This window comes from Felis catus, chromosome B4 (genome assembly GCF_018350175.1).
Source record: "Felis catus isolate Fca126 chromosome B4, F.catus_Fca126_mat1.0, whole genome shotgun sequence".
Lineage (NCBI taxonomy): Eukaryota > Metazoa > Chordata > Mammalia > Carnivora > Felidae > Felis > Felis catus.
In genome coordinates, this window is record NC_058374.1 from 130,047,092 (window position 1) to 130,074,677 (window position 27,586).

Consider the following 27,586-nt stretch of genomic DNA (forward strand, 5'->3'; position numbering starts at 1 on the left):
GGGGGGGAAGGTCTGACTCTTACTAGGTGCCTACCGCGTCACCCGGCCTCATTCTACTCTCTGATCCCCTCTTCCCCTACCACCCAGCGCTCTTCTCTGCTCCTAGCACACTGACCCACATTCCGCAATGACACCGCGTTTCTGTTCTTTTCTGTTTCACATTCTTACTCCCTTGAATATGGCCTTCTATCTGGCTGACTGGTTAATTCATCTCCCAAAGCTCACTTCAGCGATCCCCCCTCACCCTAGAGCATTTCCTGGCCCTACCTGTTCCCACATCCAGGTTAGGTACCCCTTCTCCCTATGCCTTGGGACCTAGCCGACGGTTCCTAACTGTTGGGGTTACTGACGGTGAACGACCTGAGGGCAGGAATTGTGCGTTTCATACCGTATCGCCAGTTCCTAACGCACTGCCTGAATACACAGCTGATGAAGAAATGTTTGCTGAAATCAAACAAGAATGCCTTGATTTCTAGCTCTAACCACTTACTTCACATACATGGGCACCTGAGAATGAAGAGTATCCATGCTGTTATCAAAACGGTATAAAAGTGTTCTTTTCTCCCAAAAGGGTACTTGGGAATATGTTCAAATTTACAAATTTACTTCGGTATCTTAGAAATGTGAAGTTAAAAGGAAGAGGTAAAAAAGGAGAGTGGGAGAAAGGCCCCAGTTTTCACTTTCGTAGAATAGTTCAGATTCTAGACGAAATGATGCCCACTGATTAAAAAACAAAACGAAACGAAACAAAACCCAAAACTCACAACTTTAGGTGCTCTTCCCGCTCTGCACAATTTGACATCAGCTGTGACTCAACTTCCGTACCTTCCACCCACGTACCAGCAACGCTATAAAAGCAGATCCAACAGTCCCCCGGCTAGAAGGGAGGTTTTGCTCCTATTTTCCCAGGCTGCCTCTGACACCCAAGTGAAAAGCAACATTAAAGGGATAGCATTTCCTGAAATAATAAAAACCTGTTAGTATAAAAGCTTTTCACAGCACGCCCCCACACAATAACCCTAAATGTAAATAACAATTTACACCTAATAGATATTAAATGCCCTCCCAGAAGCATCTCTAACACAATGCCACTTTATTTATTTATTTATTTATTTATTTATTAACGTTTATTTATTTTTGAGACAGAGAGAGACAGAGCATGAACGGGGGAGGGTCAGAGAGAGGGAGACACAGAATCCGAAACAGGCTCCAGGCTCCGAGCTGTCAGCACAGAGCCCGACGTGGGGCTCGAACTCACGGACCGCGAGATGGTGACCTGAGCCGAAGTCGGCCGCTCAACCGACTGAGCCACCCAGGCGCCCCACGATGCCACTTTAATATCCTTTCCCCCCACATTCCCTTTAGCATAAATGAAGCCAAATTAAGGGTAATTCTATTATTTCCCCACTTCTTTCCTCTAGTTTAGGCATGGTTCAGTTACATAGAACCCATTCTCGAAAAAAAGGTGAGGGAAGCATCTTATATGCTTATAAAACCTGAATAAACCCTCCTATTTATTTCTTATCCCTCAAAAGTCAAACCTTTAGAACGACACCCCAAATAACATACTTATCTAAGACATAGGTGAGGCTAGAAAAATTAGAGAACGTTACTTTACAAGTTAGTATCTAGATTTGAGTAACATACTCTTGTATCTTTAAAAAAAAATCCCAAAGTCTACTCGACTAAAGTCACACATACAACTGAAATTATGTACACATTCTCTGTATTCAGTGAGAGATTAAGGAAATCTTAGACAAATATGAAAATGGGATGGGATATAAACAAATTTATCCATAACCAGATTATCAAGATAATAACAGCTGGTGAATCTATGCCAACTGCGATGGGTCTGCTGCTTCCCCAATGCTAAATTCGCTGTGTCTCCGACTAAATTACTGGACGTTCTCCTGTCTTCTTCGCCACCAAATCCCTGTGCCTGGCACAGTACATGACACATGGTAGGCACTCAAAAAAAATTCTCAAAATGAGAAATTAAGGAATACATATGTTCCCTGCACCTCATCCAGGTCGCCTTCCCCCAAAGAAGTGGACAGCCGTGGGCTAATTCACTCCACAACATTCTGCAGACCCGAGCGTGCTGTAGGCAAATGGAGCTTTCAGACAGGCAGCTTTCTGTCTCCCAATCTTCCAGATGCCTAAGATCCTTAAGCTGTATTTGGCTGTCCGAAACCCTCAAACACTTGGCTACACCCCCTACAATGGAAGACCTCGCTTCTTCTTCCTCCAACTGCCCCATTCACCTCAAAACGGTAATTGGTGCCAACGTGTTCAGTGGGTGCCTCAGGACACACGGTGATAATAGAGAAACCCTAACCTGCCACAAGGGTTATGTTTTCCCCTTGATATTTTGTACTGTGGTAAAATACACATAACATAAAATTTACCCTCGGTGATTTTCTAGTACAGCTGACTGGTGAATAACACAAGGGTTAAGGGCCCTCATCCCCCACGCAGTCGAATATCCATGTACAATTTTTGACTCTCCCAAAACTTAACTACTAATAGCCTACTGTCGACTGGAAGCATTATAGATAACATAAAGAGACGATCAACACGTATCTCGTACGTTGAATGTATTATATGCTGTATTCTCTTAATAGAGCTAGAGAAAAAAAGAAGGCCATAAGAAGGAGAAAATATCTTTACAAAACTGTAAAAAAAAAAATCCACATAAAAGTGGACCAAAAGAGTTCAGACCTGTCTTGTTCAAGGGTCAACTGGTATCATATAGATTGGTAATGTGCTATCATTGCCACCATCCGTCTCCAGAACGCTCTGTATTTTTTAAAACTGGAATTCTGTATCCATTGAACAATAACTCCCCATTCTTCCTGTCCCTGTGAGCCCCTGGCAACAACCACTGCACTTTCTGTTTCTAGGAATGGGACTACCCTAGGTACTTCATATGAGTGGCATCATATGGTACCTGTCTTTTTGTGACCGGCTCATTTCACTCAGCAGGACTACTCTCATGGTTCATCCATGTTGCAGCTTATGTTGGAATTTGCCTCTTTTTTTTTTTTTTTAAAGAATAATATTCCATTGTGCGTATTACCATATTTCGGTGAACCATTCATCCACTGATGGCACTTGGGTTGTTGCTTCCACCTTCTGGCTATTGTGAATAACGCTACTGTGAACACGGGTACACAAATATCTCTTTGAGACCTTGCTTTCCATCTGGGGGGGGGGGTATATACCCATAAATGGAAACACTGGGCCAGATGGGAGTTCTATTTTTAATTTTTTGAGGAGCCACCATACTGTTTTCCACAGCAGCTGTACCATTTTACATTCCTACCAACAGTGTACAAGGGTTCTAATTTCTCCACACCCTTGCCAACATTTGTTATTTTGTATTTTTTTTGTTTTTGTTTTTTTTACAGTAGCCATCCTAACAAGTTACATTTTAAACATCCAGCCAGAGGCAGTAATGTTTAATTCAAAAGAATAATTTCAGAAATAGTTTCTCAATAAATAGATTTTTTTTTTTCTGGGCAGGGAGACCATAGTCATTGTCCTTTAAATCATAGCAAGCAAGCCCCTATCTATTTACTCTGCCTGTATTTTAACCTGATTTGGTCTAGACTTGGCTCTACAAAAATCATAACTAATAAGATAACCAATTTCAATTGCGTACTCTTAATATAGGCGTGATTTTATTAACAATAAGAGCAATGAATGGTCAAGTTCTGAAAATACTTTTTTGCCTTATGTTGAGAACTTACTTTATTTCGTTATCTCAACACTAGCAATTCTAGAAACAATTTAAAAAACAGGTGCCAAATCTTTAATTAAAAAAAATACTGTTCAGCCATATCCTCAATGATTTCCAATGGCATAATGCATCAGTACAGAACCACACATGTTATCCAGTGAGGAGCTTTAATTTAACTAAGTATAAGAATATGACAGAAGCTAGTAAGAAAATTTTATAACTACAGTGGAGATAAAAGTTTAGGTGGCCTGGGAATGCGAGCTGGTGCAGCCGCTCTGGAAAACAGTATGGAGGTTCCTCAAAAAACTAAACATATAACTACCCTACGACCCAGCAATTGCACTACTAGGCATTTATCCAAGGGATACAGGGGTGCTGTTTCGAAGGGACACGTGTACCCCCATGTTTATAGCAGCACTATCAACAATAGCCAAAGTATGGAAAGAGCCCAAAAGTCCATCGATGGATGAATGGATAAAGAAGAAGTGGTATATATATACACTGCAGTATTACTCGGCAATCAAAAAGAATGAAATCTTGCCATTTGCAACTATGTGGATGGAACTGGAGGATATTATGCTAAGCGAAATTAGTCAGTGAGACAAATATCATATGACTTCGACTCATATGAGGACTTTAAGACACAGAACAGATGAACACAAGGGAAGGGAAGCAAAAATAATATAAAAACAGGGAGGGGGACAAAACAGAAGAGACTCATAAATATGGAGAACAAACTGAGGGTTACTGGAGGGGCTGTGGGAGAGGGGATGTGCTAAATGGGGAAGGGGCACTAAGGAATCTACTCCTGAATTCATTGTTGCACTATATGCTAATTCGGATGTAAATTTTAAAAAATAAAAAATAAGGGGCGCCTGGGTGGCTCAGTCGGTTAAGCGTCCGACCAGCTCAGGTCATGATCTCACGGTCCTTGAGTTCCAGCCCCGGGTCAGGCTCTGTGCTTACAGCTCAGAGCCTGAAGCCTGCTTCAGATTCTGTGCCTCCCTCTCTCTCTGCTCCTCTCTTGCTCATGCTCTGTCTCTCTCTGTCTCAAAAATAAATTAAAAGATTAAAAAAATTTTTTTAAATAAATAAAGTTTAGGTGGCCAACAGCTATCTATTGCCCATTTACAAGGGCGCTGAAAGAAAACTGTTTCCCTAACTGAATTAATAAATAAGATTGTAAAATAGTTTTGGATCCTTCAACTTAAAATTGTTTTTCCAATCTCATTCATTTCCCTGATGTGGTGGAATAGAGAGTGTACTCTTAAAATTAAAATCTCATTATCTGCATTTCTAAGCTACTTGAATTTCAGATAGAATATAGCTACTAAATGGAGCAAAGCCAGGAAAGAAAGGGTTGTTTCAAACACTGAGCGCTACCTTTACCAATATTAAAACTTAATGACTAAAAAGATTTAGGGTGTCAAATACATTTTATCATAAACGAATAAAATTGCACTGCTAAAGACTAGCAAATGTTGGGGCGCCTGGGTGGCGCAGTCGGTTAAGCGTCCAACTTCAGCCAGGTCACGATCTCGCGGTCCGTGAGTTCGAGCCCCGCATCAGGCTCTGGGCTGATGGCTCAGAGCCTGGAGCCTGTTTCCGATTCTGCGTCTCCCTCTCTCTCTGCCCCTCCCCCATTCATGCTCTGTCTCTCTCTGTCCCAAAAATAAATAAACGTTGAAAAAAAAAATTAAAAAAAAAAAAAAGACTAGCAAATGTTGTAATTTCTAAATAGGAACGCTTTAATCCACCCCACCACCTTTCCCTTGTTGGGAGGTGGCCAGTTTTCTACCCCAAAACTTCTTTTATACATTATAATTATTTTTTCCATAGATCTCTGATACTTCAATCCTCCTTGGGAACACTTTTGCTTTTCCAGTTTTTCCCCGCAATTTTACTTATACAACTGTTACTACAAGTCCCTTACTTTGCTAGCTGGGTCTTAGAAAAATACCGCTCACAGATGTTTCTCTTCAAAAGCACATCAATATTTACTTGGAAGAAGCTTTGTTTCTAATCTAGTCTCATGACACTTTCAGCCTTAAACTGTTATGTGGACCAATCTACTGTTTTATGCCAGTAGAGAAACAGTCCACAGGTAAGTAAGACCCACAAATATATCAAAACCTCATTGTGGTAAATACCCTTGACCTGAATAACTCAAAATAATGGAAACACATACATATAACAGAATATAAGTAAAACACATAGTTGAAGAAACATAACCACATCCCCTCCCATCTGACTTCAATCCTGGTGGCCATGAATGAGAGCTGGGAGTTTCCTCTGGAGAGCTTACCCAATAGGTTCAATTAAAAATAGCCTGGTTAGCCTTTAGGCCCAAAATACACAATAGGATGTAATGGTTAGTTTGTCACTTCCTTTAACCCTATGCATTTCTGTCCAACCTACAGCTTAGGAGCTAATTATTAGAGAAATGGCCATTTCAAAGGAAAAAATAACGAAGTACCATGAAAATAAAAGTAAACCGAAACAAACTGAGAAAACTGCTAGTATCTGTATTCAGAATTAAGTGTATTAACCGTTTTTATCCTCCTGTTCTAGGTTTTCAGCACAATCCATTAATATTTCAAAGAATCGCGACCTATGAAGGATCACTTGGTCCAACCCCTTCATTTCATACATAGGGAGAGTGAAATCAAGTCAAATGAAGCTATTTGAGCATATCATGGAGGTGGTTAACGCTATAGCTTGAATCAGAATCCAGGATACTTCAACTTCACTCACTATACTGCTACTAATTTAAAGGCAAATGGTAGATATCTGGAATACACTTCATAATGACTTGAAATTTTCTGATTCTAGACTTCAGTAAGTTAATAAATAAGATGCCACTAATCCCATCACAAAACAGTCTAAAACATTAAGTGTGTAGAGAGTGCCCCACCGTACATTACCTTTCTGAAAAACAGCAACCGCCATGTGTGCTTGTCATCTACTCAGAATGAAGCCTCAAGTATACTTTAATATGGTGACTTAGTATGTTACATTTATAATGACAAGCTCGCTGTGTTTAAACACACACACACGCACACACACACATGCACGCAGGCACGCACGCATGCACACGCGCACAGGAATCTCTCTGAAGTTTCAAGAACTTCTAGAGTTGAAAGTAACCTCCCCTGCCCAGTCCTCAATACTATAAAACTCAAACCTTCTGTTTCAGCAAATTAGCAAAGTACCATGGGAAATCTAAGCCCTGAGTGGTACCAGGTCAAAAGACAGAAAGCTTATAAGCATTTCATCCCACCATAAAACCTTCACATCAATCAAACGGTACTTTAAAAAACAAAAAAACGTTACAGCCCTCAGCTTACCTGGACAACAGGATATTGATAGTCCATACAATATACACCATACATAGCAAAGGGGAAAAATATCTTCAGATAAAGACAGTACCAAAAGCGTCTATGCTTTTGCCTTGTTTGATCTGGCTGTCCTGTCCAAAGGGACTAGGTAGCACCCAAAAATCTCTGGCTGCCTCCCAGTCTACGCAGATAGGTCTGCTGGCTCAGATGATGAAGCTGGAGCTTGGTTCAGCCCAAGCGTCCACCCCAGTAACATTCAACACTACACAGAAGAAGCGTTCAGGGGAAAAGCAAAAAAACCTCCAACTGAGTTACCAGTTACAGCCTGAAAACTACAGTAGAGACTTGCTATTTCTGGTGGGTTCAAACTGACAACTCCACCACCAGAAACTCAAGAGGCAGAGAATGACAGCCAGGACAGAGAACACGGGCTCCTTAAAGAGGCAAAAACAAAAAGTAAAAAACAAACAAACAAACAAAAAAACAACGGCAGGAAGCACAAGGTATCCAGGATCCAAATGATATATATGTTCCCGGCTTCAAATGCGTCAGAGGGGAACACTCCCAATCCAGGACATGGAAAGGCAGATGGGACTGGTGTTATTTCTCTACTCCTCCTTGGGTAGGGTGGCGCGCACGCACGCGCGCGCGCGCACACACACACACACACACACACACACACACGCCACACACACCCCTCCTAACCGTCTCCGGCAGAGACAGGTGCTAGGATTAACAGTATAAAACCCCTCTGTCGTGGCAAGGAAGGGCAGAAAAAAGAAGTCGCCCCGCTACATGCAGTAAAGGGATCCCTTTCATGACAGTGTATGTTTGTGTATCGTTTAACACCTCCTTCACTGTGCTTTAACAGAGGCCGGGACAGCTGGCAGGATCGGCACTAGAAAAGAGGGAGGTGGCCCCAGCTCGGAGGCAACATGAGTCCACCGGAGACCTTCAGATATGCAACACACTCTCTCAGCTGTTCCAATCAAACATGTAAGGATTAACTCCGGCTGTCTGCAAAAAAGGTGGGGGTGGAAAGGTCTTTTCAGAAAATCAGTTGCTCTTCCTCTGTTAGGAAGCTGCTATACCCACCCTACCATTATATACCAACACACATGTGCACGCATATTTCTATGCCAGATATTAAAAGCAGGAACAAACATGGACAGGTGTTAAGTCAGTCCGATAAAGCACGGCGGGTTGGGGTTCAAAGTTGAGACAGCCCATCTAAAACCAGAGGGCTGCTAAAAAATGCAAAAAATAAACAAAAATAAAACCAGAGAACCGCTAAGTAATTCTTAGAAAATAGGACATACAGTGAGCAGAAAGTGAATGCTTACTAAGGGACACACTATTTATAACTAGTGCTCCTAAGAAATTCCCTACTTGGCGCAAGCATTCAAAAGTTCAAATGGTAAATAATTCTAAATTAGTTTCAAGGGCTATGATCTCCCTAATCTTGGAGAGCCAGTAATATTATAACATGTTTCAGTAAGATTAAACCGTAAGGATTAAATGCAACTGTGAGGCATTTGTGAGAGTTTATGTATTGCTGTGCCCCCCGCCCCCGGTGCAATTTTCCTCCTTTTATGGTCATTGCATTTTATTTTAGGATTGTTCAGAAGAAATTGTTTTTTAAGAGTCAAAATGGCTTTAGCACATCTAAGATAGTTCTCTTGGTGAAACATTTACCTAAAATCGGTTCTAGGAGATTGGGTGGACCATTAGAACGTACTAGATTATCTTCAGATCGCTGGTATACTGGGTCTGTGTATTACACACGAGATACAATAACGCATTAATTCAGTGTAACGTTTTAAAATTTACTGAACATCTAGTACCGTGCTTAAACACTGGAGAAATGAACAGACACAGTCCTGTTGTCAAGGACTTTACAGTCTTGGGGGAAATAGGTAAGCACACAGGTAAAACCAAAAGGCAAAAGGATGCTACAGCACAAAATTAAACACCATAAGTCACTTCTCACACAAAGAATAACATTTTTTTCAAAGCTGCTCTTAATGAGAACACGTCCACAGTATCACTTTCTCACAACTATGAGCCTCTGGCTTTGTCAATTCTGACTAGAGATTATCTGAGCCTCATAACATTTTCATAACATTTTTGATTGGATTTGTCACATGTTAAGGGCCTTTCATATACATTCTGACTATCCCCTACACCACTATTAAAGCGATAATTAAGAAATAACAAAAGTAATGTTTCTGTAATAAAATCTGATACTAAATTTCTACTTTTTTTTTAACGTTTATTTATTTTTGAGACAGAGAGAGAGACAGAGCATGAACGGGGGAGAGTCAGAGAGAGAGAGGGAGACACAGAATCCGAAACGGGCTCCAGGCTCCGAGCTGTCAGCACAGAGCCCGACGTGGGGATGGAACTCACAGACGGCGAGATCATGACCTGAGCTAAAGTCGGACGCTTAACAGACTGAGCCACTCAGGAGCCCCACTAAATTTCTGCTTCTAATCACAAATCAGATAATTCTCCAACCCTTCTTACTCCTTGTACACCATACCATTCCACATCCACTCTACTGCACTTCATACAGAGCAGTACAGCAGTACTGGCCACATAAGATACTTGTAAACTAACATAAATCACTATTACATCCTTGATGTGACTGGTATCAAGATTCCTCTCAATAGGAAGACTGGGAAACGATGCACTTCTTATAAACCACGGAGGGCTGCGATAATGAACTATGGCTGATAAATTTCATGAGTTAACTCCGTTCAATATTTGGTGAATTAATTACGGAAGATCCCAGAAGTTCCCAGATGGTACTGTATTTAAGATGACACACTATAATTCAAATTCTAGAACTGATAAAAAAAAAATTTGTAAGTTTATTTATCCGCCTTGAGAGAGAAAGCGTGAGAGGGGGAGGGACAGAGAGAGGGAGAGAGAATCCCAAGCAAGCCCTGCCATTCAGCGTGGAGCCCAACACGGGGCCCAAACCCACAAACCGTGAGATTACGACCTGAGCTGAAACCAAGAGTCATAACCCACTGGGCCACCCAGGCGCCCCAAGAACAACCTATATAATTTAAACTTGAAAATGGTCTCCACATATGTTACTGCGAGCCTTGTCAATTTCGAGAGCTTTAAATTCTTCTTGAGGATAGATCTATACATACAGGGTGAGAAGATGTGACTACAATATTAAGTGAAAAAAATTATATTGCTGAGTAATGTAGAGAGTGTAATTCCATATTTTTAAATGCACATATGTATCTCTGTATATCAATCAATAAATCATGTATTTAATTTGTAAGCTTTATATATCTTAGATACGTTACATATTTACGTGCACGTGCACGCACACACACATATATAACTTACTGGTTGATACACATACCAACAGATGCCACACATATACCATGTACTGTATGTAACATATATCATATTTATATACACACACATATGACAAAACCTACATCTCTGGGGGAGTGGGACGGTGAGGAGGTTTCATTTATTACTTTAAAGATAAACTTCTGATATGTTTGAATACATTTAAATTAGCCTTTGGTGCTCCTATAATTTATCTTTTTATAAGTTTAAGGGAATCAAAACATTTTCCTTTGAGTATAAGTACTTTAAAACTTAGCAATACTTTCTCAGCCTCTATACTATCACATTTGCTTTACTTTACATGATGGCCTGACTATAAACTCTCTGGAGGACACGGATAAACAAACTTAACCATGTCTTACCTAGATTCTGCCTATTAATAGTTTAATAATTATTTAAACTAATAATTAGTTTAAATAATTAGCCCCCTTCAGAAAAATGACAAAATAATTCAGCATATGAATTATAACTCCCTGTATTTCTTGCCTGTTGACTCACCTCTTGTAAAAAATTTTAAATTGTAATATAGTCAAAATAAAATTCTAAAATATATGCCATTTGAAAAAGTACACCCTTTTTGCAATATTATGACTGCTTTCATAGTATTGAAATCTTTGTTTACTCATCAGTTATAAATACAGAAAATGGCTGTTCATATATATTTCATGCATCTCATTAGTAAGACACCCAGATCACAGATTTCAACAGCTGACATACCTATAACACGTGTGTTAGATAGACTGTAATGATATCAGAGAGAAACGGACCCAGTAATATTTAAGAGTGAGATATCTAGAAGCTACCTTGAGATTCATGAAATTTAAGTCTCGGAGGCATCTCAAGACTTACCAAGTACCGGACAGCCAGACAGTATTGGAGATTCTTCTCTTTTCTACTCTCTTGTTCTTTTTTCCTTCTCTCTTTCTTTCCCTTCTGCCTACGCCACAATCCTACCAAGAGTGTCCACGGTAGAACGCTTAACACAGACTGCAAGGACTTCCGCTCTAAGGTATAAAATTAGTTTTAGTGACAATAATATTAGAAGATTCCAACGACTGCTGTGTACAGGGATAACACAGCAGTTCAAAAACAGACAGGGCTTGAGATAGATGGGGTTGAACGGGACGAGGCAGAGAAAGACAGAGATATATATAGGTAAAATATGTAGTTAGAAATACGCAAGACCTACTTATGGACCAGTGTGACCAGTCTAGACAACTGTGGGTAAATAGTGGTAAATGCTAAGAAAAGTAGGTTGGATTCACTGTGGACAGCCTAGGACATCAAGCTACGTATTTCAGACCTCATCTTTAAAGACAGTTTGAGAAGGGACGAGTGTTGTTACAAAACTGTTTCGTGAAAACAGCTCTGGTGGCCATAGGAAGAATGGAAAGGAGGAACAAGCTGAAGCAGGGAGGCCGAGGAGAGGCTACACAATTGCAATCATCTACAGATTACTAATGCAAAACCACATGCCAGCAGTAGGAATAATGAAGGTAGAGATGTAGGAGACATTACAAGGGCAGCATCCACGGGAATTGCAGACTGTTTGGATACAGGGTAGAAGAGAAAGGTAATTAAATCTAACACTAAGGTTCTAAGTTGAGCTGACTGGCCAAGTAAGTATCACACTGATAAAACAGGAAAATCAGACGCATACACTGGTTTAAAGTTATGGCAGGACATCCAACAGGAAATGTCTAACAAGTGCTCAGAGGTGTAGGTGGCAGCCCTAGAAGAGAGGTCAGGGTTAGAAATGAAGAGGCAACAGGAGCATGGGAGGAACAGCCAACAGCAGAATGTGGTTGAGATTAAAAATGAGCAATGTTCTCCCACACTGATTTAGTCCACAACATTACTGAACCACTATGTACTTTAAAAAAGAAAGAAAAAAGAAGGAAGGAAGGAAGGAAGGAAGGAAGGAAGGAAGGAAGGAAGGAAGGAAGGAAAGAAAGAAAGAAAGAAAGAAAGAAAGAAAGAAAGAAAGAAAGAAAAGAGAAAAGAAGAGAAGAGAAGAGAAGAGAAAAGAAAAGAAAAGAAAAGAAAAGAAAAGAAAAGAAAAGAAAAGAAAAGAAAAGAAAAGAAAAGAAAAGAAAAGAAAGAGATAAACGCGCAGTGGATACAAGGCAAAGGGCTGAAAATAGAACCTTAAGGAATACTCACTTCTAGAAGGCAGAAATAGCAACAAAGGATAAAAAAGATTAAGCAGGATCATGTACTGTTCACAAAAGCCAGGACACAGAGGACATCTGTTACTATTCTTCTATCTTGTGTCTCTTACACTAGGGAAAGTATTTCATAAATTGATACCAGAGTTGAGTATATAGCGATGTCGAGCAGAAATACAGAAAGGTTTAAAAAATGAGAATTTAGGAAAGATAACTGAATTTAGCAAATAGGGATCGAGAAGTTTTGTGTGAGAGAGCTGTTTTAGTAACAGCAGTAAAAGGATGGCAGCAGAATTAATAAATTCATGATCAGAATGGACAACAGACACGATACCTGCATGTAAATTTGAACAAAACTTTCTATCTTGGAATACTTCTTCGTCTTCCAAGTGACAGTGAAGTACAAAAATAATTACTGATACATTCGACCACCTACTATTGCCTCTATCAAGGTGAACTGGACCACTACCTTGCTTGTTTTTTTTGGCTCTGTGCCTTTGATTATATGGTTTTCTTACCCATTTCAAAATGACCAAACCTTAAAACAGACCCCTTGGAGGTCTCGCTTAAATGCATTCTGCTCCACAAAGCTCTTCCTGATTACTTCCAGCCAGAAGGAGTTTCTCTTTTGTTTGAACTTCATGGTACTTTACCTTTAGCTGACTTATAGCACACTAAGCACCTTGTATGTTTTTAGCAATACTTGTTTAATCTCTTAGGCGACTTCTTTAAGGGCAAGACCTGTCTGTCCAACTTTGCATTTCTCTCAAAGAATTAAGCCAATACTGGGGCGCCTGGGTGGCTCCGTCACTTAAGCGTCCTACCTCCACTCAGGTCATAATCTCATGGTTGGTGAGTTCAAGCCCCACATTGGGGGCTCCTCACTGGCGGTGCGGAGCCTGCTTGGGATTCTCTCTCTCTCCCTCTGCCCCCCCCTCTAAAAATAAATAAATAAACTCAAAAAAAAAAAAAAAAGAATTAAGCCAATACCTTTCACACAGCACATGCCTACCAGCATGTGAAAAGGGAAGGTCTGCAATTACCTGCAACTACAAATCAGAACGAAATGGATTAACAACCAGGAACAGACCATCTCTCATTTGCTCATTCAGTCAACACCCATTCGTTCAACCAAGAAATCCCCAACATCGCATGAAGCCCTAGAAACTGAAAAAACTCTCAAAGAGCTGGCAGCAAGGGAGAGAGAGTGGAAAATAATAAACACCAAAATACCACTTGACAGATGCCACATGTGTTACACTGTGACTTGGGAGAAAGGCCACAGCTGCCACCACTGCCACCATCGAACTCCCCAGAGCAACGGAAGCCAGGAATACTTCACGAGCAGTTAAAATGAACTGTGAAAAAGAGTTTTCCAGGTGGGGTTGGGGGGGGGCTCTGAGGCAGTGGAACAGCATTGCAAAGGCCTACAACAGCACGGAAGGGGCGGGGCCACACGTAGGACGCGTAAAGAAAAGCAGGCAGGTAAATATATGGCACGAAGTCAAGAGCCTATTCAAAAATATTCACGCAAAAGTTCTGTTGGTTGTAAGGTGCTGTGAGAATTGTTGAATTTTCTACACCAATGGAAACACTTGAAATTATACCTACCGGAGAAGTTGTGTACAGAAAGAACTCCTTTGCGTGACATACGGTACACGAGGAAGTATGGGTAATAACAGAATAAGCCACGCTATGGCTGAAATGCGTTATTCTATCTGGAGAGAGAGACAAGGCATGCAAACAGTGAGGCCAGAAATGAACGTTTTTGTCAGAAGTGTCTTTAATTACTCTTTCGCTACATCAGTACTACTAAGAAGTAAAAGGTATCCATAAAAAATGGGCCAATAGACATTCACTGCAAATCCAGAAAGACAGACAGTACATAACGGGTAAGGGTAAAGATATGCCTTTATTTATTTTTAATTATTTTTTTTATTTTACTGTTCATTTATTTTGAGAGGGAGAGAGATCATGAGCAGGAGAGGGGCAGACAGAGAAGGAGTGAGAGAGAATCCCAAGCAGGCTCCAGGCTGTCGGCGCAGAGCCTGACATGGGGCTTGAACTCATGAGCTGTGAGATCCTGGCCCGAGCCAAAATCAAGTTGGACGCTTAACCAACTGAGCCACCCAGCCGCACCAAAGATACACCATTTAGAACAGAAAATAACTACAGATATTCAAATGCTGTTAGGGAAATATGTCTGCAAATGATTCTACATAAGGCTACATAATAGAGCCTTTTACCCTCCACAGAAACTTTTATCTTACCTCATTCATAATACCTCTGTGATAGATTACAAAAATCGTCAGATGATTTCAGAGCCTCTTCATGAAGTGATGGGATTTTCCCTCCACCCTTTGAAATTGGTCTTAGCCTTCCTTGTGACTTGCGTTCGCCATTGGGCCATCAGCAAATGTGACGCAATCGGAGGTCTGACAGGTGTTTTGTTCACTGGGGCTTGCCCTCCCTTGCTACGCTCTGGAACCCTGAGACTACCGTGTAAGGACGGGTGGAAAACAAAGTGGAATAGAGGTGAACTGCTCCAGCTGTGCTCCCCAAACCAATCAGCTAGCCAACCACCAGATGTGACAGGGAGGTCATCCCAGACACCCAGGCCCGGCCAACCCCGACAAGAAGAACCACCCAGATTCCTGACCTGCGGAACTGAGAGCAGGTAAACGACTAACACTGTTTTAAGGCATTATGTCTTGGGGAGGTTTGTTAGGCAGCGAAACCTAACTGACCCAATCTCATTGGATGACATTAAAAGGTATGTATATACCTCAAAACTGACACCAGTATCACACTGTCTTAATTATTGTAACTTGAAATCAAGCTGTGTTAGTGCTCCAACTTTTTCTTTTGCAAAACTGTTTTGGCTATTCGAGGCCCTTGGCATTTCCATATGAATTTTAGAATTAGCTTGTTAATTTCTACTACCAAAAAAAAAAAAAACTTGCTTAGATTTGGATTGGGATTACACTGAATCTAAAGATCAGTTTGGGGAGAATTAGTATCTCGGGAATATCAAGTCTTCTGGCTCGTGACCATGGTAGTTCTCTCCGTTTCGTTCCACTGTTTAAAAATAGGTTTTGAAGATTAGAACGATCTTTTCACCAGGTGTGGACTGGAATCACAGGCTATGCCTGAGGTTTGTGACAGTTCACTGTCACTCTTCTGAAGTCTACTGGTTCCCATAATACTCACATCCCTTAAGACAGTGTGGTATTGGTATCAGGGCAGAAAAGTGCATCAATAGAACAGAATAGGAAATGGAAAAATAGATCCACAGGTACAAAGGCAAGGCAGTGGATAAAGAATAGTCTTTTCAGGGCACCTGGCTGGCTCTGTCAGTTTAAGCATCCGACATCAGCTCAGGTCATGATCTCGCGGTTCGTGGGTTCGAGCCCTACATTGGGCTCTGTGCTGTCACCTCAGAGCCTGGAGCCTGCCTCAGATTGTGTGTTTCCCTCTCTCTCTCTGCCCCTCCCCTGCTCACACTCTGTCTCCCTCTCAAAAATAAACATAAAAAAAAAAAAAGAAAAAAGAATAGTCTTTTCAACAAATGGTATCAGGACAACTGGATATGCACACACAGTAAAAATGAACCGAGATCCTAACCTTATACCATATATTACATCTAGTCGTCAAAATGGACCAGACCATAAAAATGTAAGAAATGATACTGGAAAACTCCTAGGAGAAAACCTTCATGACCTTGGATGAGGCAGACTTCTAGGATATGACACCAAAGGCACAGTTTGCAGAAGAACAAACTAATAAAATGACTTCTTCATTAAAAGTTTCTGCTCTACAAAAGCTACTGTAAGGAGAATAAAAAGACAAGCCACAGCTGAGAGAAAATATTTGCAAAGCATGTATCTGATAAAGGACTTGTATCCAAGATATATAAGAACTCTCCAAGCTCAATCACAAGAAAACAAGTAATCACAGTATATATATATATATTTTAATGGGCAAAGGATTTGGACACTTGACCAGAGAAGATACAGAGATGGTAACAGAGCCTGTGAAAAGATATTCAATGCCATTATTCATTTGGAAATGAAAACCACAAGACCACTACATACCTGTTAGAATAACTCAAGTTTATTTTTTTTATTTATTTATTTATTTTTTTTTTCCAACGTTTATTTATTTTGGGGACAGAGAGAGACAGAGCATGAACGGGGGAGGGGCAGAGAGAGAGGGAGACACAGAATCGGAAACAGGCTCCAGGCTCTGAGCCATCAGCCCAGAGCCCGACGCGGGGCTCGAACTCACGGACCGTGGACCGCGAGATCGTGACCTGGCTGAAGTCGGACACTTAACCGACTGCGCCACCCAGGCGCCCCAGAATGACTCAAGTTTAAAAGACTGGTAATACTAAATGCTGGCAAGGCAACGGAACAATAGAAAGTTTCAAATACTGCTGGTGAGAGTCTAAAATGGTACAGCCAGTGTGGAAACAGTTTAGCAATTTCTTAAAAAGTTAAACATACACCTACCATATGAGCCATCCACTGCACTTCTAAGTATTTACCCAAGAGAAATGAAAGCATGTATTCATATAAAGATTTGTTCAGGAATATGCATAGCAGCTTTACAGATCAAAGCCTAAAACTGAAAGTAACCCAAATGACCATCAGAAGATTAATGCTGGCCCAGTTATGGTACAGCCCGACAGACTATTATTTAGCAATAAAAATGAATGAACCATTGGTATATGCAATAACATGGATGATGAATCTCAAAATATTTAGGCCGAGTGGAATAGACCAGGCAAAAAAAAAAAAGAGCATTTATTGTGATTCCAGTTTTACAAAATACTAGAAAATGCAAAGTAATCCATGCTGACTGAAAGAATATAGTCGTTGCCTGGAAACATGCAGGGTGGAGGGAGAGAGCTGGAAGGACTACAAGGGGCATGAGGGAGCTTTTAGAGATGACTAATATATTCATTATCTGGTCGTGGGGGTGATTTCATGGGTATATACATATGTGAAACTTACCAAATTATAAACTTTACACATGTGCAATTTATTGTACTGCAATTAAACTTCAACAGAGCTATTAAAAAATTAAAATAAATTAATTCCTGCCCCACTCACTGTGAGGAGTTTGTGGAGGGCTAGTTATTTTCTCTGGGGAGGGGGTGGGCTGGTAGAGGGAGACAGGGAAAGTCACCGTCATGCCCTCCAACATTACGGAGAAGAAAGTCATGAAAAGGGAGATTCCGGGTATGGTGGCAAATTAGGCATGAGATTTAAGCAGAAGTATAAAAGCAGGTTTTTCTGAAAATCACTTCTGATCAGTCTAGTTTACATCTCTGCTGCATACCCCCTTGGCCCTACCACATATCCTTTTCAACTTGTCCCCTCTCCCAACCCAGGAGGGCAGGGACTTATAGAGTCTGTTTTATTCCTCGAAGCATCCTGAACACCTAGCAGAATGCCTGATGGGCGTACAGAAACAACACGGTGTGCGGTAAGAGTTCAGGGGTCTGAAGCCAGGTCATCATGTCCCAGCTGTGTGACTTCGAGAAAGTTCTTTCACATGTCTCTGCCTCAGGTCCTAGGATCTGGGAAAAGAACGATGATGAGAATGCCTACCTCATGGGGGGCAGCACATGCACAGGCGCCGGGACATGGTGAGTGAGTATCAAATTATAGCTGCTCTTACCGTCACTGCCATCGTCATCATCATCATCTCCAATAATTCAGGAAGGGCATTTAAAGGAGCTTCAGAATTATCTGATTTATGAAGCCAGACCTAGAACTGAGGAGTACATGGCCTCAACAGGAAGCAGAAAGCACTTAAAGAGCTAAGTTAATTGTGTTAGGAGGAAAGGCAGTAGCGGGGAAGAAGGGTGGGGAAACCCCTACAGACAGATAGGTGGTTTGGGCAGGGCCGTTTCTGTTGAATCACTCGGTCAAGTGAGAGGACCACGCTTGACCAGGAAGGCAATACAACTATGTAAAGGAGCAGAGAAAGAACAAGTGATTTTTATCCCAAAGCGATCTCCTCAAGTGCAAAGCAGGTAACATGCTCTCTCTTTTTCACTAACAGTACTGCGAAAACAATGGGAAACCATCCCCTTGTGTTCAAAACAAAAAGCTAACCAAAAGGCAAGGCCATGGGTCTTGAACGTGAAACCGCCTCCCTTCTCGGATTGTGTTCACCATGCTTGTGCCTTACAGATGGACTGTCAGGCATCCCCTGACTCTCGTCCCCACTGGGGCCTGGGACAAGGCTCTGGGAGCAGCGACGCAGCAGTGTGGGAATCCTTGGGTTGGCACCAGCCTCTTGCTCGATTCAGACCTGTAATCTCTTCTGACTTTGATTTAATGCAGCAATTACTGGTAATGTGGTTTGAAGGAGATAAATGCCCAGTGTAGCCGGCTGTCGCTTACTCTGCTCACGATGCAAGAACATTTTTTAATTAAAATTCTCTTTATGATAAAGGAGCTGCTTCACTGAATGTTTCTGCGCAGCCCTGATATGGAGCTTCCCCCAAAGCGGATTAGAAATCAAAGTTGCCCCTCCTCACTTCTGGCAAAGCATGCACATACAAAATCACTCCATCACCTAAAGTGAGTTCTTTACCCTAAGTTTTTCCCATTTATATAATTAGATCCTGGTAACAACTTCTTTCCACTTCCCACAATCTCACTGTCAGCACTGCCAATAATGAAGCCATCATGCATTTTTGCAAAGAAGTTCCCTTAAATACACTTCCCTTAACTTAAATAAAGTTCCCTTACATAAATACATAAGTTCCCTTAAATAATTTATTTCCTTTAAAATAAATATGCAAAGTAGACACTGATAGCTGTGTATAACTATGTATGTATCAAAAGACTGTAGCTACTTCATTTGGAAAAAATAAAGGTTGGCTGAATATGAGATATCAATAGTTCTAAAGGCTATTTTAATTCACAATACCATGGTTTGCTTTACCTTTTATATTTAGCAATCCTTGCGTAATTGTTGGAAGTGAAATACTCATAGAAAGATTAAAATAGAGTCAACCAGGGTATTTTTCCCTACCATATAAAATCACCATGTTCTAGCAGCTTCAGGAATCTATATTAGTCACCCCAATTATTATTTAAAAACGATAGTAACCACCGCCCAAGAACTAGAGGAAGAAGAAAAATTATGTAGGGCTTCAAGAGAGATCATTTGGTATAGGTTGACTGGTTCCTATCTATCAGTAAACCTTATAATCCAATTATAAAACTTCCCACCCCTAAAAAATAGAAATAAGAAAAGAAAAAAATAATGACTTATGGTTAGCCAGGATCTATTATTTTTACTGCTTGGCAAGGACAGTTGTTGACAGACATCCTTTAAGAAAAAGAAGGAAAGAAACAGCACCAGGCCCAAAGCAGTTACAGTCCATGAAGTGGAAGCAGAGAGATCTGAGACCACATGTGTATCTTCCTTCCCTAAGGTACACAGCACAATTTCAATGTGAAGGTCAAAAGTTAAGAACTGATTTTCTGTTCTACTATAGGAGAGTGGTATCTCAATTATAACCAATTTAACTGTATTTTTTTGACGAAGAGCCCCTAAACTCTAACAACATTCGCCTTGTGGAAGAGTGCCGTGCGCCTTGTCAGGAAATCCAAGACGAGCACTAGACTCCCTCTCAGGAGGCCTTGCAGAGATTTACGATAATCTAAGGTGTGAGAATACAGAACTGATGTCATCCTTGCAATGCTAACGCCGCTCTGGAGAAGGACATGTGGTTCTATGGCTCTTTGTGAGAAAACTGGCCTTTTTCAGAGAGAAAGATATCTTTGGAAAAAGGAACTATATGACTGCATACCATATATGTATATGTACACATACACGTACACACACACACACACACACACACACACACACACACACACACATATATATACCCTGACCCTTGGGAAAGTGGTCTGGCATAATTAACAAGATTAAAGAGGGATTTAGGATAAATAAGATGAAAGTCTGATCCTTACAGGATTAAACCCCAAATCCTAATATGAATCCAGCGATTTTTAAGATCAACACCATATAACAGGATTAAACCAATAGCCGCTTTTGTTTTCATACTGGAAACAATCACAGTTGGCAAATCCAGGGCCTGGAGCACCACCTCAGCAGTTAAACAGCGTGGAGTTGAGGGCTAAAAATAGGGCCCTTACTCCAGCTCGGCTTGCTGACTGCCCTATTTCCACGGGTCTAAAATCCCTCATGTGTAATTCTGAGTCCAAAAGGCTTGGAAAACTACATTTCTTTCTTCCCTCCCCTACCCCCCCCCTTTTTTGTGCTGGTGGGAGATAGGTTCACTGGATAAAATGTGATGACAAAGTGTGACGACACCGTTAATATCACCAGTATGAGTTTGCAGAATCATTTAGCTGCAGACACATGAATGGCTGCGATTACAGGGTGTTGCCCACAGCCAACTACAGGCCGCGTATACCCTAGTATATGCTCTGGCTTTCCTTTCCAACATGCAGAAGGTTCCAAATTATGACACAATATTTGGCCCAAGAGCTCTGGAAAAAAGACCATGGAACTGTGTAGTTCTGTAGTTTAAAACAAAAGTAACCATGACATGAATAATGGCAAATCAGGAAAACAGACTTCAATTGCTGACGCGGTGAGCAACAACACGTGCAATCATTACCCAGCAAAGTGCGGCCAGTGTGTCCAAGATGGACACACACGGAGGGTGAGTTAGAAGACAGAGACACAGCCGGAACCAGACGTGCTGCACACTGACAATGACATCTTAAGAGTGGCGGTGTATTTGAAGGAAAACTTCTCAAAAGTCTGCTGTAGAGGTAAGTAACGGCATCCATGCCTCTTGGCACATTTATGTTTATACGTTAATTTACACACGCATCTCTCTTTGACAGAGAAACTATCAACGAACATAAAACTACCGATTTCTGCTTCCAGAAACAAGGAATACGTACACTCTCCCCTATTTCCCCCAATTGAAGACCCTGGACATTTGACACGTTCAACAAATATAAAGACTCTTACAGGTGGAAAGAAGAAAGCCAACTGGATTGGGACCTCAGGACACGGTGGTGAACTCCCTTCCCAGGGTTTCCTTTTTGCCTCACAGAGTCTGGACTCGGGGAGCTGAAGACTCTGGAAATGGCAGGGGGCGCAGACAGAACAGGCCCCAACAGAAGCCCACTCTCTGCAATCAATGGATAAGGAAAGGGGAGGCCCAATCCGGCCAAACCCAACCTCACTGATCACCTCCCAACCACGGCGACAGAGGCCTAGTGTGGACCCCAAATTTCCACCCTTACCAGGCTATCACCAGGCATCCCAATCCCCCCGCCCAAGCAACATTAGGGAAGGAGAAATAGGGAGCCCATATGTTCACCCTCACAGACCTGTAACTTTGAGGAAACACCAGAAGAAAATCTTAAAGACCCAGGGCTAGCCAAAGAGTTCTTTTTGACCTGACACCAAAAACATGAGTCATAAAAGGAAAAATGGATAAATGAGACTTTACCCAAGTTTAAAAAAAATTTGTGTTCTACGAAAAGGAAAGAGAAGCTAGAGAGAGAGCGGTGCTGGGAACCACACATCTGCCACGGGGCTACTACGCAGAATACAGAAAGAACTCTTAGAAGTCAACAGTATGGAAACAATCTAATTAGAACCTGGGTAAGGCACTGACATTTCACCAAAGAGGATCTAAAAGACTAGATCAGCACAAAGAAAGATGCTTAATGTCATTAGCCACTAGGGAAATGCAAATGAAAACTTTGGCAGGATCCCCTTCGTGTATCCAGCAGAATGGCGAGGGGAGAACAGTTAAACACCATCAAATACTGGTGAGGAGGCAGAGAAACTACGTAACTCATCCACTGCTGCTGGGGATGTAAAACGGCACAGCCCCTGGAAAACAATTTAACAGTTCCCTAAAAAAGTAAGTATGCCATCGCCACGGGATGGCTGGCCGTGGCACACCTGTGCATTGAGCCCCGAGAACTGATTACACAAAAATCAATACCCGAGCGCTTACAGCGGCTTTATTCACGATAGGCAAAAACTGGAAACGATGCCGATGTCTCCCAACATGCGTTTAAACAAACTACGCAAACCACGGAATGCTACGAAACAATAAAAAGGATGGACCGACACATGCAACAACCCAAATGAATCTCCAGAGAACTATGCTGTTTAAGAACGTGGTCTCGAAAGCTTCTACGCCGTACGATTTTATTTCTAAAACGTTCTTGCAATGACAAAATTACAGAAACGGAGAACGGATTGGTAGTTGCAATGAGTTAAGGAGAAGTAGGGGCAGGTGGGAATGCTATAAATGGGCAACAGGAGGGATGCTTGTGGTGACAGAAGTGTTCTGTGTCTTGACAGTGTAAATGTCGATGTCCTGGTTGTGACGCCGGGCTATGGTTTTGCAAGATGCTAACAATGGTGGCGTATCTCTAACTGATTTCTTACAGCTCCAGTTATCTGAAAATAAAAGTTTAGTAAAAAGGCAAGTCTATCTGGTACTATAAAGGACGCGATTGGGACAACCAGAAAATTGGCACGTGGGTTGCCTATGAGACAACAATGTCTATACTAAATGCCGCATTTATTTTAAGTGGACTGTGGTTATGGTTTTAGAAAGTAAACGTGGACGTATTTTGGACCAAAGGAACATGACATATATGTGTGTATACACACACACATACATATGTATTTTTAAGTTTACTTTCAAAGGCTCAGGAAAAAAAAAATTATAGAAAGAGTATAATAAAGCAAATATGGTAAAATGATAAAAACTTTTGGGGCGGTGAATATATTCATTACCTTGACTGTGTCACAGGTATTTCCCTATGTCAAAATCTCATCAAATGCCCTTTAAAATGTGGGTAGTGAGAGGCACCTGGGTGGCTCAGTCGGGGTTGAGTGTCTGACTCTTGATTTTGGCTCAGGTCGTGATCGCAGAGTCATGGGATGGAGCCCTGCACTGGGCCACATGCTAGGCTTGGAGCCTGCTTAAGATTCTCTTTCTCTCTGGGGTGCCTGGGTGGCGCAGTCGGTTGGGCGTCCGACTTCAGCCAGGTCACGATCTCGCGGTCCGTGAGTTCAAGCCCCGCATCAGGCTCTGGGCTGATGGCTCGGAGCCTGGAGCCTGTTTCCGATTCTGTGTCTCCCTCTCTCTCTGCCCCTCCCCCGTTCATGCTCTGTCTCTCTCTGTCCCAAAAATAAAATAAAAAACGTTGAAAAAAAAAAAAAAAGATTCTCTTTCTCTCTTTCTGTCTCTCTCTCTCTCTCTCTTCCTCCTTTCCCTCTCCCCCACTTGTACTCTCTCTCTAAAATAAAAATAAATGAATAAATAATAAAATACGTGTAATGAATCCATAATCATCTCAAAATAAAAAGTTTAATTAAGAAGATACTACTTAGCCCTGAAATCCAGAATAATTTAAAGACATCTGCCAGTAGCTTTACCTTTTGATGTCACCAAGAACACTACAAAACAACTACACCTAACGTTTACATTTATTACATCATGTATGGGGTTACCAAAACGTTTTATGGCCTTTACAATGTACTCTTTGTGTTTACTAGACACATAGCTGCCTACATCATAGGACAAAATCAGATGCAGATGCCTCCTCATAACAGCCTTTCTATTTGTTACTCACGTGCCTTAAATATATTAACTAAGGGCACCCGGGTGGCTCGTTTGGTGAAGCGTCCAATTTCAACTCAGGTCATGATCTTGTGGTTCGTCAGTTCAAGCCCGATGGGCCCCCCTGACAGTGTGGAGCCTGCTTGGGATTTTCTCTCTCTCTCCTCTCTTTGCCTCTCTCTCTCTCTCAGATAAACAAACTTTAAAAAATTAATTAATTAACTAAAGGCTGTTGTTTTGGTATGGGCTATTAGAACTTAAGAGATGTTGCCTCTATTAATATGTTTGATTGGCTTTTTTTCATTAGGGTTTTTTGAAAATTACTTTATGAAGAAAAAAATAAGGTGATAAATTCCATTTGATCATCAGTTTCAGAGTTAAAAATTTTTTATTATCTTCAGAGTAACTCCCTTCAATCACTTTAGCCAAAACCAAAATATGAGTATCAAAAGATACACTGTTAGGTATGGCTATTTTACCAACTGAATATCTAATTAAGGACCAATACTGATTATGTAGAATCCTTCTAGAAAGTCTAGGTTAATACTACAGTACTTGTTACTTGCCACTTAAAACAATGAGAAAGGACCTATCGCAGATACTTTGGATTCATCTTACAAAACTAAGATAACATGCACAAGTTCCTAGGAAAAAAAATAACAAAATTATGGTTTTTATGAAACTGTGCCCCAAAGTGTGCTCTTACATACCACCTGAATCAAAAGAATCTAGGAAAATCAGTCCTCCAAGTTCTAAAATATCCATGAGCACAGCAAGGAATAACTGATTTGCTCTCTCTCTTTCCCTTTCAGTCCAGCCAGACTGTCTCACGCACACTCTATCAAGCTTTGGGCCAACAATTTTAGGAATTCATTCCTACCTTCACCCAAAACACATAAAAGTAATTAGATATGAGATGACGCAATCAACGGATTGACTCTGCGTCCAAATCCGGCCCGCTGCGTATCCCCAGTACCCACAGGGGTGCTTGGCCCACAGGCATGCACAATGAATGTATTTACTGAAAAAAAAGAAAACCGAATAAAGGAATAGACAGTGTCCTAACTATTTAACGGAGTGGCCTTGCACCCCTAGTGCTCAGGCACCAAGAATTCTCTCCCCGAAATTCCGCCTGGCCTATTTGCCGCAGCATCAGTACCCCTGGATTTTGGACTGGCTCGTGGATCTTCACTACTGTTTGACCTAGCAGGCGTTCCTCAACCCGGGTGAGTAATAGGCCCACACTCTGGCTGCGACTTCCTTACACATACACGCCCTCACTCCAAATATATCACCTGGATCCAGCCTGCTGTCTCCACCTTAACTACAAACTACCAGAGCTAGAAAACATCCCATTTCACATTCGCCTTCGTGATCCGGGTTCCTTGGCCTGTACGTCTACTCCACCTGTGCTTTTCGTGGGGAAGATGTGATTCAGCAATTCTGTATTTGTTACTTTTCAGGATGGTGCAATTTCGTTTGCTAGCAGGATCTTTCTACGACGTATCCTTTTATACAACACGATAAATGACCTTTTCGGAGTCATGGTGAATGACAAAGCTTGGGTTGCAGCTGGTTTTCCAGTATCTTCGGTCCAGCCCATTAAATAACGTATCTCAAATCTCAGCTGTTTCGGTGACCTTAAAATTTTTTTAAAGTACTAGATAAAAAAAATTCTTTACAATCAAGATTCTATTACATGTATCTTTACCCTGAATTTAATCCATTGTCCATCCGCCTGTCAAGCACCATTAATCACCGCTGAGCCTCCAAAACCTTCCTGTGGCACCAAGTTCACTAAATTTTGGCTAAGTCTCGACAGTGGTAGATGACAAAAGAGTTAATACATTCTTAGTATGGTTGGGCTTCACAGGGCCTATGATCCTCTGAAAATTGTGTGCAAAATGTTGTAAATATGTACATTGTTCTGGGGACCTGGTCCACAGCTTTCATTAGATTCTCAATGAGGTTCAAGACCCAAAATAAAGATTAAGAACCAATAGGCCAGAAAATTAACAGGGTTTTGAGATAATTCCTTCTTTATGGAGCTGTTCCATTCAAACACTCCTATTTTTCCTTGGTGAACAACTAATATTTCTGGTTTAGGTATTTCCCCTAAGCTCACATCCTAATCCTATCTCTTTTGAATGTTGCCCTTTGATTAAGGGACTTTTATTTTCATTTCTAAACCTCTCCTCCTTTCAGAGAACCCCAGCCCCTCCTCCTCTAAGGGCCAAGCCAGAGACCCAAATCCTAGCCCCACTGTGTTCTTCCACGGCTGTGACCAACTGACAAGAAACTGCCCAGCTCCAACATTCCAACTGTCTTACTAGGGGGCTAGTCCACTGAGAGAGATCTCTGTTGTGTTTTGTTTTTTATTTAACAGTTGTTTAAACCAATCTGGCTTCAAACCCTCAAGGGAAAATCTAGGGCCAAGAATCTATTGTCCCTTTCTGGCCATGCCTGAATCTTCCTCAGGATGCCCTACATCTTTCAGCCTGAACAAGCTTTAATGACATTCTTCTATTGCAGACTTACGAAGTAGAAATCCTTTGAGTCATTCAGAGAAAATTAGAGACTTGAAATGAGTGTCTCTTAACCATGTTTAAAACCCTTGTCCTACAACACTTACTTTTATCTTCGGAATCTGCCATCAGCCCAGAAGAGCACACACAGCCTTACTTTCTGAAATGTTCATTTAGGACTTAGAAGTTTAAATATAGTCTCTCTCACCCCGACTCTGGATTCTGATTTACACCTCCTTCTCATCCCTGAGATCGTGGCTCTATGCATACAGAATGTAAATACAGACTTTTGCGAGCAAGCTCCCTTCGAAAGGTTCAAGATAGCAATCTACATGCAAAATGATAAGGATAACAGAAAAGGTGTCCCACCACCTCTCTGACATAAGACAAATAATAAAAGTGACTAAAAAACAATGGGAGTTTCTGGTTAACTGAGAACTGTAATATGGGAGAATCACTCAAATAACACAGAACCCTAGTGAAAATATCTGGATCACATTATGAACACCCATATTGTAGAGTATGTGCAGACAGTGAAGGAGACTTGGCTAGATTTATACAGAACATACGCTCTTCTGGATAAATGGCTGATGAAAGCAGGTGTCGATTTCTTCTCAAAAACAGTACGGTATCTTACGTTCATAGGCAGTGACTCCCAGGTATTTGAACTTTCAGGATTTGTTCGGAGGCAACAAGGAGTTTAATGAACTATATTCTTTTGACCTTTTACTCAGAGATGTGTGAAGACATGTGATTTAGTCCACTTACAAACG

At 41.3% G+C, this 27,586-nt stretch overlaps 1 protein-coding gene across 24 annotated transcripts in view; it reads right to left on the reverse strand.

The window, feature by feature from the left end:
* Nucleotides 1-27,586, reverse strand: part of RBFOX2 (RNA binding fox-1 homolog 2) — a 289,113-nt gene that overhangs the window by 106,763 nt on the left and 154,764 nt on the right. Inside the window, exon 1 of one of the 24 annotated variants that reach the window (XM_019835486.3) lies at nucleotides 7,090-7,706. The exons of the other annotated variants lie outside the window; for them this stretch is intronic. Within the exon in view, the coding sequence (XP_019691045.1) occupies nucleotides 7,090-7,134 (45 nt within the window). The 5' untranslated portion in view covers nucleotides 7,135-7,706. Of the gene's footprint in view, nucleotides 1-7,089; nucleotides 7,707-27,586 lie in introns of those variants that run through there. 24 annotated transcript variants of the gene reach the window in all.